The following is a 16,684-nucleotide window of genomic DNA, read 5'->3' on the forward strand; positions in this document are numbered from 1 at the left end:
TTTGATTTTGGAATCTCTTCCCAATGTGGTGCTCTTTAAAGGAGGACTGGTGTTTCTCTGACATTTTTTGAGGTTATTACTCATGTTGACCATGTTAGAATAAATGGTAAGTTAAGTTGCTCATTCTTGTATAATTTTAGGAACAAAATTTTTAAACAGCCAGGCCTTTGTGTTCTGTGCATTTTCCCCTCCCAAAGACAGGAGCTCTGCCTTCTCAAAAAAAAAAAAAAAAAATATATATATATATATATATATATATATATATTTATTTATTTATTTATTTATTTATTTATTTATTTTATCAATTGTTTCTACCTCTAGTTCCACCCAGCAACACCTGATCAGACAGAGAATAAACAGAAGGCAGCTATAATTAATACCAGATGGAAAATCTGGGCAGCTATCTCAGAAAAGACAGTAACAATACATATTGGCAATAACAAGAATGACTCTTTATAAGGGTACCATCGCCAAAATAAAATATTTTGTTAGAACCGTCATCTGTGAACTAGGCGATGCTGTCCCTCTATTAAATACTAATCCAGGTGGCACTGAGGATCATCAGTGAATGCATCTGGCAATTTTGTCATGCCTTTGGATGCAGGAAGCAGAGCTGAATAGGAAAGAGGTGGGATTGAGTAATCAAATCCTTAAACACTAAAAATAGAAGACTACAACCGATAATCAGAGAAGGTAAGCCGAGGGGGCACCCCAAGATCACCCATGTCATCAACATTCTCGCCAAGTCACTCTGCAGCCCCCCACGTCGTTCGGCTATCCCACAGGCTTATGCTCCTCTCAGGTCGCCCACCCCATAGAGCAGAAGAAGGAAACGCACACCTTGGTGAAGCATCCTGTTTTAGGAACAGAGCATGAGCCTGTTGGCGCACATTACCTGGGCTAGGACAGTAAGAAATTTTTCAGCCCATTAGTTTCAAGAAAGAACATAAATTATCTCTCTATATATAATTTGCTAAATTAAACAACACAAAACCAAAACTAATAAGCAGAGAATATAAAGGTAATGCCAAAAAAAAAAAAAAAAAAAAAAAAGTAGAGAAGGAAACCAAAGCTCTGAGTTCTGATCTGCTGGGTTCGATCTTACACCGCACCTAGAATTCCCTCATGGTAGCACTGCCCTTTCCCATTGGTCTGAGGTGAGGGTACGTCTGGGAAAACTGGGTGCACAAGCTCTACTGTGATGTAGGTAAAAGGTTAATTACAGCCGACATGTAATACATAGCATGCCATCCTTTTCCATTACAAATGAAGTCTCTTAGCTCTTCCTTAATTCCATAACTTTTCTTCCAGATTTTAAACTATGCAGCAGGGTAATATTATCGTGTTTTGGCATATAATATGAAGTGTGAGAGAGGTTAGCAGTTTTTGACACAACGGACATAGATAAGAAACAACCTTTGGAAGAATATGCTATAAAAACTAGGACTGTATTTCAGAGGACAATTTCTTAGAAAGATAAGAACTTGTCTATCGGTGTTTCTTACTCTATTCCATATCATATACAGGAGATATCAAACCTGAAACTGATCAAGTCAGTTTCAGTTTATACTGTAATTTTTGCATCCACTAAAAAGGAGTAATTACAGCTTCCTCCTCATGAATTCTCAAGGAAGTGCTGAGGATTATAACATCTGGTTAAGTCTTAGAACTTCTTTGGAGTGATGCAATATGAAAAACAAGTTACTGCTTTTAAAAGAAGCATTGAGGGGAGAAAAAACACCACCTGGGCCCAAATGTCTTCCGGTCAAATTAAAAATACAGTATTACTTCCTCAATCTGTGTGTGTGTGTGTGTGTGTGTGTGTGTGTGTGTGAGAGAGAGAGAGAGAGAGAGAGAAAGAGAAAGAATCTGTGGATACTGCAATATTCTTTGACTAAAGAAGGAAATTTCTGTTGTAAAGCATTCCAGAAGCCTAGCAAATGGGAAAATTTTATGAATTAACAAAAAACAAGGTTAAGTAAATTGATTTTCTTTCCTGCTCTGCTGCAATTTTTCCCCTTCACCGTATGAAGGGGAAGTCAAAACAATACAAATACATATAAAGTAGAAAAAGGAAAGCCTCTTGTTTACTCTTTCTTCCAATCCCACTTGATTTGGTTTATCTGCAATCATTTTCTCTGCATTTACTAGCACATACAAATATACACATACATATACATATAATTTTTTTTTAACAAAAAGAAAGTTATTTTCTGTATCTTGCTTTATTCACTCAAAAATACAGCATACACCTCTTTCAATGACTGCCAGGGTATTCTACCATATGGATATATGTAACCTGAGCACTAAAGCACTTTTTAAAATAAGGACTCTACTCTAAGGGTGATTTTTACTCCCCTGTTTTATTTCTGCCTTAAAAACATTTCTAATAATGATTATATGATTTGCTTTTAGTTACTTGAGTAGAAACAAGCCTCCTTAAACCTTACCACATCTGCTTCTGGGTTTCTCCCCTCAGTGCTGTATATAATTTTGCCACTCACTTCCATCTTCTATGACCACATGAAATTCAAAAGCCAACGAGCCAAGTTTTACTTACGTGACCGCATACTGCGCAAACGATAGATATTCCACTAGAACATCAAGACCTCTGTTTTCTTCGTTCAGAAACTCTCTGACCCATCTGTTAAAAAATAAACACCATTATTACAGAGGTTCATCACACACTCTGCCATGAGAGAGCCCAGTGAACACTGTTACTGTTCCACTAGAAACATTCACCAAAAGGAGTAATGGAGGAAGGCCCAGACTCCATCACACCTAGTAGAAACTTTTCCATAGAGCAACTAAAAAACCACAGCATTTTGGGGCACCTGGGTGGTGTAGTCGGTTAAGCGTCTGACTCTTGGTTTCAGCTTAGGTCATGATCTCAGGGTCCTGGGATGGAGCCCCAGGACAGGCTCTGCGCTCAGCGGGGAGTCTGCTCCAAGACTCTCTCTCCCTCTGCTCCTTCCACCCCCCACACACTCTCTCCCTAAAATAAATAAATCTTTCAAAAAAAAAACACAGAATTTCAACGTGCAAGAAGAGGGGGCAAAAGGTATACATGTGTTTCCCTTGCACTTTACTACTTAGGAGACTTAAGATAACGTGTAAGAAGTATTCTAAAAAAGGAACTTGCTAAATGTACATTTTCCACCACAACTGACCCACAGCCTGTTAAAGGAGCCAAGACTGCACAGGGAATGCGGCAGGCCCGGGACGTGACAATATACGCAGTGAAATCCAGGCGTGATTCCAAATCCACATTCAACTCCTTCTTGGCACATTAATCCATAGAAAACACTCAACTAGCCAATGAGAAACCAGTGTTTAGAGGGGCTCCTGGAAATTCAATAGGGATAATGCTTTGGTTAATTTTTTCCATGAATGTTAAAACCTCTTAAAAACTTGCAGGCACCACATAACATTGGCAAAGCCAAGACATGACATATCATGTTTTTTTTTTTTTTAATTCATTTTAAATAGTGTCACCTTGCCTATGAATGGTGGGTCTGAATGCAGTTCACTGAGAATTTTTACTGGTTTTCATTTGCACTTCATAATAGTGGTCAAACCGAACCTTCAGGTATTGAAGATAAACACCCGTTAGCCCCCATTACAGATTTCCTCCAGGGCATTCCTCTTCAAAGAATGTATGATACCTGATTAAACCTTCTCTAGGTTTGAAAACTTCAATAAATAATAAGTCAAAAGGTCTGCTACCATCACAGAAATGGAATTTGAGGTACATCCACCAAATGCATTCCAAAACTGGTTGCTTTCCTCGGTAAGCACCAAGGGGGAAAAAAAAAAAAAAAAAAAGGCGGATAGCTACTGTGGAAGCCGGTTTTGTAAACTATTAAAACAACACAATCGAATTTTAACTTTAAGGCTGAGCAACCGCTCAAAATCTTTGTCTTAAAGGAAGAAAAAAATCTGGTGGACTCAGGATGCCTGTTTTAAAATTCTTTTGGGGGCTCTTTCTCCTTTGTTTTTGTTTGTTCATTTGTTTTACCGCAAGCTCATTCTTTCTTTTAGTTCTATCATCTCCATGATGCAAACTCAGGCTTGCAGGTAATCCCAGGGGCAGCAAAGCAGGAAAAGCAGACAGCTTATCTCTTTATTTTCCCCCACGTGCCTCAGGCAGGCTATCACAAAACATAGGCACCCAACACGCCACAGGGAAGCAAATAACCTTTAATTTAAAAAAGACCTAGAGTGGCAAGTGAAAGAACCACCTGTCGGGCCTCTCAAGAGCTGGTCACTGGTCCCACTGAAACTTCCCTTCCAGACCACCACATACACCAGCTCCCGGCATCTGCCCCGGGATACTTTCAGCTGATTAATTTTAATTATTCTCCCTATACCACTAGATCTCAGGAGGCATGGGACATTTTTAAGTGCTAATAACTAGAAGCCTAGAAAGAGTAAAATGAATCAATGAATGAATGAATGAATTTTCTTTTTATAACTGGTAGGAGACTAAAGAAAGGCTGGCACTATGAAAACTCATGGACTAGCTGCTCTTGAAACTCAAGCCTCTTACGGCTTCTCTAAGGCTTCTCCGTGGGTCTGGCCTGTGGGCTCTGGCCGCACCACTGAAAGTGGCCCTCAGCTCAGTGGCAGGTGTGCAGGCCGCCTCCCTGGGGCTGGGCGCGGAGGTATTCATTTTAGAATGCAGAGACACCCTCCGCTCCAGAGTCTTCAGAGCCGTCTCAGTTCTACGTTTTCTATCCCAGCGGCTCATAAAAACACTTCTGTAGGAGCTGAGAACCACCACCATTGTAATGCCTTCGGTTGACTTCCCAGACACACAGCCTCTAAACAGTAGAGATGTCCGGGACACCCCATGGACCTGCCATTTAACCACCAGCGCCTCCAATTCAGGGAGTTTAACCACAAAGTAGATAGGAGGCAAATGACTCACAGATAAGAAAATCCAAAAAAAAAAAAAAAAAAAAAAAAAAGGAAGGAGGGGCAGGAAGAGCCAAGTACATCCAGAGCCACAATTCTCTTGACTCAAAATGCTAATGTGCATATATTTTGATTCAGGGATAAAGACTATCATTAGCTTCTCTTTCTTCAGCTCAGTGCCCTCATAGGCTCCTCCACCCTCACTTGCTGACTGAGTGTAAGTGCCTTAAACACAACTTTCAAAGGGCAGGAACAAGCCACACGGTCCCTAACAAGGCGGCTGGAGCGTGACATGTCCTGCCTCTGGGAAGTTTGATTTCACACAGCTAACCCTCTTTTTCTAAGCCCCGAGATGCTCCCTGGGTCTTTGATCTGGCCCAGACACCCCTAGGTGATTTAGGAAAGAGTAAGATAAAAACCCACCATGGTTGACCACCTTATCCCCTCTGTCAAATGATACCAGGTTAGCATAGTCATTGCAGCAAAAAGTCTGTGGGTTTACAGGGAAAACAAAGCCTTCACATTTCCCCCCTGTCCCCTCAATCCCTGTCCCCGCCACACTTGGGATATTCTGTGTGGGAGAGAACAGAGGTGAGAGTCAACTTCCGGGGAAAGGAAACCAATATAGACAGAAAATGGGTGAAGATGAAAAATGGGCAACTTTCAAAGCTGTATCTTTAAAAGCATTAAAAAAATGGATGTCCCATTATGCAGATTTATGCAGGTGATCATGCAATGACATATCATAAATTTAGGGTTCCTCTAGTAACTTATTTCCATTTTTCACTTCTTGCATGCTACACACACTTTTTTACATATTGCCAATACGCACACCATTCCAAATTGGATGCTGATAGGTTTTGGGAACTAGAATTATTTCTGATTCCAACAGCACGCATCACTTACTGAGTACCCCACAGATTCAGGGTAATTACCATATGTTGTAAATTTGAATTAGGCAAATTCCAAATCAGCTGCTCAGGAGCTGGAAGAAACCATGATAATGAAAAATAGCTCTGGAAAAAAAGTCTTGTTCAAGGAAGGGATCTAAGTGCAGACGCAAAAGGCACTGTTTTATTGTCAACAGGTCAAAGCTGTTTCAGAGCTGCTGGCTTCTCTCTCCCCCCACCCACCACCAATTTAGAATCTCACTGTTCTGATCTAGAAAATGAAGTCTCAAGCGACCTTTCTGGCTCCAAATTTCTAAGATCAAACAAAGCAGACCCAAGATCACAAGATAAAGGAACAAGGGGTGAACTCCCTTTCTCTGTCTCCTTAGAGAGGTGCTTCTAACACAGGGTGGAAACCACAGTTGCTGAAAAAATCATGAAAAGAAAATCTCAAGAAGCAAGAGAAAGAAGGTAAGCATCCCCCAGATTCAGCATAAACTACCAAATCTATTCTGCAAGACAGCATCACAAGATGGTTTTCAGTGCAGCTCACACATCAGCAGGGGGCCCTGAGACCCTCTGAGGGGTTTGTGAAGTTACAATGATTTTTATAAAAATATTAAGATAGTAGTGGCTTTTCACAGTGCTGGAACCTGCACGGATAGTACAAAAGGAATGGTGGATAAAACTGCAGCTGACGAAAACTACGCCTCTTTATTGTGTTCTCACCCCAAGCACTTGCAAGGCAAACAAAAAGTCAGCTTCACTTGAAACGGTCCTTAATGAAGCAATGAAAATTATGGATTTTTATTAACGCCTGTCCCTTGAGTTTACATCTTTTAAATTTTCTATGTGACAAAATGGAAAGCCCAAGTAAAGCACTCCTGCTGCCTACCCTAGTACCACAGTTGTCTCCAGGAAAAGCACCTGTGCAGTTGTTTGAGTCACAGACTGAACGCGTTTTTTGGTTTTTTGGGTTTTTGTTTTTGGTTTGTGTGTTTTTCGGGTTATTTTTTTTTTTTACATATGAAATGGAAAATGACTAACAACTGTGGTTATTCTGTTTGGTGCCTGGCAGACATTTTCTCAAAAGTGAATGAAGTGAGCCTGTTGTTTCAAGGAAAACAACCGACAGTATTTGTTGTCCATGATAAAATTTGAGGTTTCTACCAAAAAAAATGATAATTTTAGAACACTTGTTTTGACCACCACAAGCTTGACAACTTCCCAATACTTAAAGTATATTCAGATGAGACTGGTAATTATTAATGAATGCAACTGTTTTTATATTGTAGAATAAAATGTCTCAATTCTTGAAAGATCAGAATAATTCAGTGAAACAATATTTTCCAAATGACCAATTCATGATGTTACCCAAAATTACGCCTGGGTAGAAAGACCTATTCAATTTTCAAAACAGCACAGTGAGTTTTAGTTTAACAAAGTCATTGATAGCGTTTCAGATTCTACGTTGCAAGTAACTCTAAGAAATTACCGCTCCTTGAAGGATGGTGTACTATCAAAGAAGAATATCCACAACAATCTGAAAAGGTTATTTAAAAACTACTTTTTTCAAGTGATGTATGTATGTAAGGCCAGGTTTTCTTCATATACATCTTCACATACATATACAACATATTACAACAAATCAAATGCAGACAAAGAAATCAGAATCCATCTGCCTTCTATTAACCAGACATTAAAGAGATTTGTAAAAATGCCCCCCTTGTCACTAATTTTTCCTTCTTGCTTTGGAAAATATTTTTCACAAAATATGTTGTCTGTGCTATGTTTATTATTTTGTATTTATATATTTACATTATTTACTTTAAAATAAATACTAAAATTTATTGAATAAGAAAAGTTAACATCTATCAGTTTAAATTTCCAATATGGTAAACATTAAGAGAAAAAAACCCACATAAACAAAAGCATATTAGGGTTCAAAATAATTTAAGAGAGTAAAGGAGTGCTGAAATCAAAAAAATTTAGTAACTCCCAGTTTAGATAACATCTGAACAATCTCAGTGCTTCTCAGTTATGTGGACTGGAGCGAGATAATTAATAGGTGACTCAGTTTCCTCATCTATAAAACATGGGCTCAGAGGTAAAGGCCAATAATAAAAAGATTTTTGTAAGAAATAACACACTGAACACGTTTAATAAATGATAAGATTGTAATCTTGAGGATTTCTAAGAATCAACATCTAAGAATGAATTAATCATAGGGTAGCTTGATACACACATACCCCAGACATGCTGTATACCTGTGAAAACCAGCCTTACTCCTCTGTCTCTTATTTTTTGGCCTGGCACAGCACCAGGGCACCAAGATACCGGGAAATGCAGGAGGGAAGACAGACCTTCACTGAGAGTTTCCAGGCTCCTTCCCCTTTGTACAAACCTTGTCCCTGCCAACTGGCACATTCCTCCCACAACCTCAGGCCCATTCTCTCAGCTCCAATGAGATAAAGTGAAATGAACATCTTTCAGAACTTCTATGTTCTCGCATTCAGGATGAAAAGCAATCTTCTATCATAATGGAGAGTTTTATTAAAATAAAGTACCTGGAAGGAGAGATAAACTATACCTCAATGCCATGGAATAAAGCCCATAAACCTATCCAGCTCACCACCATCACCACCCCTTGAATCTTATCAGCCTGACATACAAAATATCACGACATCGGCCCACTCACACCGCACAGCCAATGTGTTCTCACAGTGCTTGCCTCCTTTCAAGTCATTTCAAAGGCTTGGATTAGTCATAATCTAATTCTTCTCTTTTATTATAGTTCCTAAGAGTAAGTGAATAAGACTTTTTCTAGTCTAATTCTTATTTCAATTTGGCTCAAAGAAAATTAATTTTCTTTCTCAAAAGATTGCTCCATTTACAGAGTTTTAGGCTTATATCAATACTCAGAACAAACTCTTTGCTTGACAAAGCTGTAGCTTGGAATGTTATCTCAGCAAAGCCCCAGACTTTAAACTTAAAACACAAGCGTGTGCCAATAATAACTTCTTCAGGACAAGTAGATATTTAAATGTAATTCTTCCTCTTAATTTTTGGGAATCACAATCTCCTAGGTGTCAGGGTCATTTCAGACAGAGAAAGTAACAATCTCTGTATGGAATTCCTTAGAGATACATACTATTGAATTATTATTATTTTCAACAAGCCTAACAACAATAGTTATCGTATTTTGAGTAATTACTATGTATTAGACCCTATATTAGGTCTTTTATAAATTATCCCATTTAACCTTGCAACATTCCTATTGGCAAATATTATTATCCTCATTTTATAGATGAGAAGTTAACTTAGGTCACATGGTAAATAAATACAAAGAATTTATACACTTATATCTAAGTAATTTATTTAACAACTAATCAAGGGCATGGCAAAAATCTGAACCACAATCTCTCTTTCCATAAGATAAATGGGCACCCAATTACCATTCTATTATGGTACCTCAAGAAAGTATAATAAAATCTATGAATCCCTTAGATAGCCCACTGCATTCCAAGAATTCCTCACTGTAGTAATTGATTATTTTCACACTACTGAGTAATTCAGAAGATTTCCCAATCAAACGAGGTCAAGCGTGTTAGTTCATCGGAGTTAGAGTCCAGTGCAGGCTTGCTTAGGTTTTCAGGACAGTCGAGACAGGTCAAAACCCTGGTGCGTGGTTTCCTTCCATATAAGGCCATGCTAATAAATGGTTGCATACAACCAGACAATGCACCTCCATGAATGTTTCTGCTGCTAAAGCCAAAGCTTTCAGAAAGTCTCGCACATAGGTGGTAGACAAAGGGAAACTTCAGATGCTAAAGATGAAAGAAATGTGAGAATCGTTCAACATGCCTATAGCATCCGAAACAGCACACCATTCCGATTGCTTACAGATTTGCACTGGCTCCCGCCCAACCAGGGCTCTTCTATTCAGCCAACTCTGTATTGGAAATGACTGTCTTGCTTTGGTATTTGATGGTCAATTTCATGTTATTTCAGCAATGCTTGAAGAAATTCTCCTCCACAATTTGTAGAAACCCTGGCTGCAGCTCATTCCACCGTCGTAAGAAGTGCCAACAGCACGGGTTTGGGCCTTACCAAATGGAATCTAGTTCCTGATCCCCAAATATTGGAAAGTATTTGAATTTCCCAAGCTTGGATGCCCAACTGTATTAAATCACCACCACTTTCACCCCCAAAAGACAGGCCTCATTGCTCTGATCCCAGAGCCCTGATTACCTTACTTCCTTTCCAGGAAAGAACTGCCAGATTTAACTACATAAGAAAAAGAACACAGCATTTTGAACCCCAGCACCCGCGCTGTACAGCCGTGGACTTCGCAGGAGTCACTCACCTTCTCTGGTCCTGAATGCTTTTCATCTGTAAAATGAGGAACTGGGGAATCCTTAATTTCTCTTCCAGTTCTAAAATCATGTTCTAAAATCATGATTCTATGATCTACTGTTTGACAGCCCATTTTCTCAAAGTGATTATCAACTACAGAAATCACTTATTTTCCAAATACTTGATTCTCAAGGGGACATTATGTGCAAAGTTATCCTTTACGAAATGAACATTCTCACCCAAGCTTCATCACATATCAATCAGCCTTGCATATCCACAATTTAAAAAAGCTTATTCTGAAATAACTGTGCAAATTAACCATTTTATTGGCTTATACCTAACACAGTCTGAAGTGGAAGTAAACTATTATTTATGTAGTATATTTATTTTACAGAATAATCTTTAAAACTATACTGTAACATACAAAACTTCATTTCCAATAGACCTGCAAGGAGTGTCACAGGAGAAAGTTCTGAAGGATCTAAAATCTACAGTCTTCCCACTGTTAAATTCAAAGAAAGTGCAGAGAGGCTAAATCACTTGCTGGATGTTCAATAGGTACTTCAGGAAGAACTAAAGCTATAAAATAGGAGATCTGGTATCCTTCTGCCATGGAGATAAACCATGTTATTCTAAGGTACTGTACAATTATGCTCTTCTAGGAGTAAGGGAGAATGTAATAAAGTTGTACTTGCTAGAGGCAAGCCGCATGAAAAACTCTTAGAAACGCTTAGCGTTGAGATCCCCCAAACTTTACTTTCTGGAGTGGATTTACACTCCCAGTCCTAAAAATTGGGGGATGCAGGACAAAGAGACTCAGAACAACTAAGTGCAATGAGGGGTGTAAGAGGACATCACTCCCGCTTCTCTTCCCTTCTGGAACTGAGGGAAGGACAATGAAGCTGCTTCAACTAATGAGCTCGGAGAACTCCAGTGACGGCTAAGAGATCCTCCAGTATCTCAGAGTTCATTACTTGTTGGGAGTTCCTGATGTGCCAGGAATGGTTACGCACCCAAGAGACCAAGCACTATCACTGCATCCAAGCAAAGAATTTTAGGATTGTTATAATAGCCCAAATCAAAGACTGTTCTGCTTCTACTGATAATTGTACAGTGAGCAATTCAAGTACCAACAAATGTTCCACCCATCTAAACCTCAGTCTCTTAACTTTTAATGATCAGCAAGGAAGCTTAATTCTTTGGATATGATTCAGTCACTTTGTAAAGTGTCCAAAAGCCTTAAAGCTAAAATGTTAAATAGGCACACTTACCCAATATGGTTGGTTCTTAAAGAAATTTCCAGTTCTCTTAGCACTTGTGTGGATTCCTGAACACGCCGTCTGAATTTCTAGAATTCAAGAACACATATTCTCACAAAACATATTTTATCAACTGCTATAAGTGCCATTTGTAATGTTTACCCCAATATGAAAATATCTCTGCTTTTAAAGTGGGCTTCTCTCTAAGTGAAATAAGCCAATCAGAGAAAGACAATTTTCATATGATCTCGCGGATATGTGGAATTTAAGAAACAAAACAGAGGATCATAGGGGAAGAGAGGAAAAAATAAAACAAGACAGAATCAGAGAGGGAGACAAACCATAAGAGACTCTTAATCATAGGAAACAGACTGAGGGTTGCTGGAGGGGAGGGGATGGAGGAATGTGGTAACTGGGTGATGGACATTAAGGAGGGCATATGATATAATGAGCACTGGGTGTTACAGAAGACTGATGAATCACTGACCTCTACCTCTGAAACCAACAATACATTATACGTTAATTAACTGAATTTAAATTAAAAATGTTAAATTAAATAAATAAATAAATAAATAAAGTGGGCTTCTCTCACCTTTCTTTTTGCAAAGGACACAAATTGTTCTTATCATGAAAATCAGCTTCTAAGAAAGGACTGGGAAAAAATTTATTTCATGTACTAGGTGTCTTTGAGTAAGCAGACTATTTCTCCCTGCCCTACAACAATATTCACCAATATGCCTAAGTGTCCCTAAGACTCCTCCGGTCCCAGTTTCAATGATTTGCTAAGACTTCCTCCTAGGACTTGGCATATAGGTGTTGTTATGGCTAAGATTTATCACAGCAAAGATACACAAGGCACAATCAACAAAGGGAAAGGTGCATGGGGCGAAGTCCAGAAGAAACCAGATACAAGCTTGCAATAGTCTCCTTTCTTAGAAGCTGATTTTCATGATAAGAACAATTTGTGTCCTTTGCAAGAGGAATCACAACGATAGTATCTGTGAAATGCTGTCCACCAGGGAAGCTCATTAGAGACTCAGTGCCCTGGGTTTTGACTGGGGACTGGTCATTCTGGCATTCTCTGCCTAGCACACACCAAAAGTCCAGACTGCCTACAAGCAAAAAGGCATTCAGCACACACCATATTGTTGGCACAGTGAATCATTCTTATCAGGGAAAGGTATGAACTCTCCTGAAATGCAAGTTCTCAGTTGCCAACAAAGAGCCACCCTGGCAAGCTGGCCTTTCTAAGATAGCCATCTCAGGACTGCTATGTTAATTATTTTCTGCAGAACCATGTTAACATTTCCCAAAAATAAGCATTCAGAGTTACCTCTGCCCATGAGCCTTTATTTGGAAGGTCCCTCCTACTTTCAGAATGCCCTTCCTCATTCCCTGGCCCATCAAAATCCCACCAATCCTTCCAGAACTCCCTCAGGCCTTTCTTTCTTCAACGAATCCCCCTCTGGCAGTAAATGTATGCTTCTCTATCCTCTCAACTCTAAATGACCCCCAAGTATCACTGGGTCATGATGCACATCAGTCCTCAGGAACACAATTTCTTCCAGAAACATTTATTTATAGTAACTGAAGTTTTAGGCCACTCTGGAAGTGGGACATTTGATGGGCCATGCCTTCTAAGAAGAGTTCTACGCTCTCTGTGCTACAAAATCAAACCACCTGCATTTTACACGGTCTCCAAGAAAAGGCTGTGAGAATTCCAGCTCAGGATATTAGGGACCCTTCTCCTCTGCTGCCACAATTGCAGTGGAAATGGAGTCATCCAGGTCCAAAGGTGAAGGCATCCAAGGACAGGAAGGAATGGAGGAAGGTGGGAAAAGCAGATGTGGGGTGTGGAGAGCCAGGCAGGCCCTGGTGTCCCAGTGAAGACTGGAACCCTGCTCAGCATGGGCAGGCTCCTGTCATCCTCTTCTCCTCTCCCCCCCCCCCCAACAAATGCCCCTTACCAAGGCCCCAGGGAAGCCAACAGAGTCCCACAGTTTCCCCCGGGTTGCCATTCTTAAGGAACTCCAAAGACTTTCTCGGTTGTTAGAATCCAGGTAGTCAGATATGTGAAATTAAAGCATCCCCAATGCAAGGAAAAAAGAGCCACTCCCCTCTTTTGTCAAGAAAGGTGGGGGGTGGGAGGATGGGTTAGCCTGGTGATGGGTATTAAAGAGGGCACGTTCTGCATGGAGCACTGGGTGTTATATGCAAATAATGAATCGTGGAACACTACATCAAAAACTAATGATGTAACGTATGGTGATTAACATAATAATAAAAAATAAATTAAAAAAAAAAGAAAGGCCTAAGAAATGACAGAAGAGTCGTGTATCCTTTGGAGGGACATCCGAGCCCAGTGTCTCCCGAAGAGCTTTCCAGCAATGAGGACTGCTGATGAGGCAGAGTCTGCCACACAACTGCTCCTGGGAGGCCATTCCCATGTCGGACTGCCTGCCACTGTGAGCTTTAGAAAGCAGCTCAGTGTTCTCAGCTACGCCTCATACACAGTTCTGACCGGCTCCCGGTGGCCTTCGCGGGTCCTTAGGGGAAGGTCATCACGAGCCACAAAAGCACCCAGCACAGCACTGAAGGACACAACACGGTACAAAAGAGGATCTGCTGAAGGACTAAGAGGCATATATCAAAACAGAGGACCTCGATCAAAACACTAGGAGATACCAGGAATGATACCAGGAGCAGAGAACATTTCTTGGGAGTCACTACACTTTTGCAGCTGCGAGGTAACAGATAAAACCACACTGACTCTGCCCCTGTATGATGTTCTCTCGGGAACTGTGCAATCTCCAGCGGGACTCGGGGCTATGGAGAAGCCTTAGCCTCCACCTCGCTAACACATAAACAATGATTGCTAATGCTCTGCACTTCGGCAACGTATTCGGCATGCTTCAAAACCCTGCAAAGACAAATCACGAGCCTGTGGGGAGCCACGACAAGAAGCAGGTACCATCAGCGAGCCGTGAGCACCACTCCCTGGGCCCCGTCCCATAAAAGGCAGGCCCAGGGATGAGCCCCCCCAAAGATCCACGCAATAGGTTTCATTTCACAACCGCACTGCCTGCAGAGAACCCCCCTCCTTTCTTCACGGTCTGTATGTAGCCTTTTTCCAGGGCACATCCCCCCAGATCACAGACTAGCACCGCCTGGTATGCAATGAGGAGACTGCTTTGGAGAGTCCTGCTCACAGAGAGATCTAATTTAGGCTCTTCCGTGCCTGCCCTCCAGGGGTTCAGATCTAAAACTATTTAGAAGAAAATCTAAATAGAATACACTTATGAAATTTTTTTTTAGAAGACAGCAAATTAAATATCATCTATTCGATGTGTATAAAAGATAAATGAGTGAAAAGTATTCGAGGACTCCAGACACAGTGAAGGGAAGACGACTCAGCCTAGACCGGCTAAAATTGAAAGCCTGGATTTGAAGTCTTCCCTCTTCCCTGCCGCGGTATAACTGAGAATCTGAAACTCATTCTAATTGCAAGCGCTGCCTTACTCCAAGCAAAATTTCCTTTCTCTAGGCTTCAGTCGAACAGATCATTTCCTATTGCCAGCTCCGGACAGAAATCTTACTACAGCACAGGTGGTTGCTCCAACATCCATTTTTTTTTTTTTCTTCTCGACTGAATGACTGACTTGAAAAGCAAGGCAAGAACCAAACGAGGCCTCTCAGATGAACACACGCAGTCTGGGGCTGAGAGTTCACAAGTGAAGGTCAGCCCAAACAGGTATCCTTGTCTTCGTCCTTTATTAAGTTATTTGCAATGGAGCAAAACTAAGCAGCTTATTTGTTTTACATCCTTTGCTTCACTGAGGAATAATTGTTCCAGAAGAGAACCGGAACTGTGCCGGGACAAAGCCTCCTGTTCCGTCCAAGCATCTCCTCCTTACCACACTCAGGGACGGCCTCTGAGAAGCCTTCTCGGGGAGTTCTCTTACTCTCTCCTTTCTCCTAAGAGTCTGATGAATAGGGAGAGAACTGTGTGTGTGAGGAACACTCAGTCTGTGCACAAACACCGGCGCTTTGGCCACACTCAGCTGCAGACGAGAGTGTCCAAGGCCGGGGTCCGAGCGGTCCAGCCCGAGGGTTTCAAGTTGAGGGGATTTCTGAAAATATTTCTCAAGTAGAATCTTGCTGCTCCTTTAAAAAGAAACAGCCCCCAAAACCTCCTGGTTTGTCCTGGGTTGTGTTTGGGGCGGGGGGGGGGGGGGGGTGGTGTTTTCCTCTGTAATCTGATGAAATTGAAGGCTGCCCTATCCTTGGGGAAGGAGACAAGAAAGAGGTAAGAATTGGGCAGCTGTCTCATTTAGGGGGCCGAACAGAAGCTCTTTAAAGAAAAGAAACACATGTGAGCCATATTTGTGAGGGGGCTATCATGATACTTCGACAGGTACATTCTTAGAAGAGGCTGCACCACAGTCAGGTCACGTGTGTAGCCGACGGCCAAGTCTACAGCGCACTGTCACCATCATCCCAGATGGTATTTCTTCTGCCCGTCTCGTGTTAGGCACAGGACAAAAGGCCAAGAAACTTCCAAAAGGAAGGAATAGCTGTTCTCATTTGCTTGCCTTTTTTTTTGGATAGGGGGCAGTGAGCCGGGGGTGGGGGGCATGGAGGAATATTTAGAGTAGAAGTAGAAGATAAAGATTTTTTAAAAAAATTTACAAGAGCCCTGGAGACAGTGGGAAACTAGGAAAAGTGCGTCTTTCTTCTCTCATGAGTCACACCCTAAAACAACAGGGGGAATTCAGCTCCAGTTATTTTTGCTGCAGCCTTGAAAGCAGGAGTTGTGGAAGGTCAACCCCAAAACAAGTGCTCTCTGGTGAAGAGCGCCCATCCCCATCCTGAGCAAGGACAGCCCGGTGCTGAGACATCCCAGGACCAATCCCGGCCCGCAGGGCTGTGCCAGGCTACATGCTTTACCCCAAGGCATCGGTTTAAACCAATTGTGTGTCTGCACAAAGCACAGCTTGTTTGCAAAAGGAGAGAGTCAGCTGAGAATGGAATCAACTATTCTCTCCTTACCTTCTTGGGGCCAGGGGCAGGGTGAGGCTGGGGGGGAAGCTGCTAAGAGCATCAACATAGGATGTGAGTGCACAGCTGGGATGACAAAGCCCCAGTGATTTTTCAAGGCCTCTGGAAACGCACCAAGGCATGAAAGACAAGTATTCCCTTTGCTAAGGCTGCTTTTCCAGGGGCCTGAACACCTCTGGGCTGGACTCACTGCCCTGTGTAATT

At 41.4% G+C, this 16,684-nt stretch overlaps 1 protein-coding gene across 5 annotated transcripts in view; it reads right to left on the reverse strand.

Moving 5' to 3' along the window:
- Positions 1-16,684, reverse strand: part of FMNL2 (formin like 2) — a 302,656-nt gene that overhangs the window by 86,630 nt on the left and 199,342 nt on the right. For all 5 annotated transcript variants that reach the window (XM_032410419.1, XM_032410429.1, XM_032410457.1 and 2 more), the window contains exons 4-5: positions 11,435-11,511; positions 2,561-2,644 (exon numbers count right to left, since the gene is read on the reverse strand). In XM_032410419.1, the coding sequence (XP_032266310.1) occupies positions 2,561-2,644; positions 11,435-11,511 (161 nt within the window). The remainder of the gene's footprint in view (positions 1-2,560; positions 2,645-11,434; positions 11,512-16,684) is intronic.

This window comes from Phoca vitulina, unplaced genomic scaffold (genome assembly GCF_004348235.1).
Source record: "Phoca vitulina isolate PV1807 unplaced genomic scaffold, GSC_HSeal_1.0 scaffold1, whole genome shotgun sequence".
NCBI lineage: Eukaryota > Metazoa > Chordata > Mammalia > Carnivora > Phocidae > Phoca > Phoca vitulina.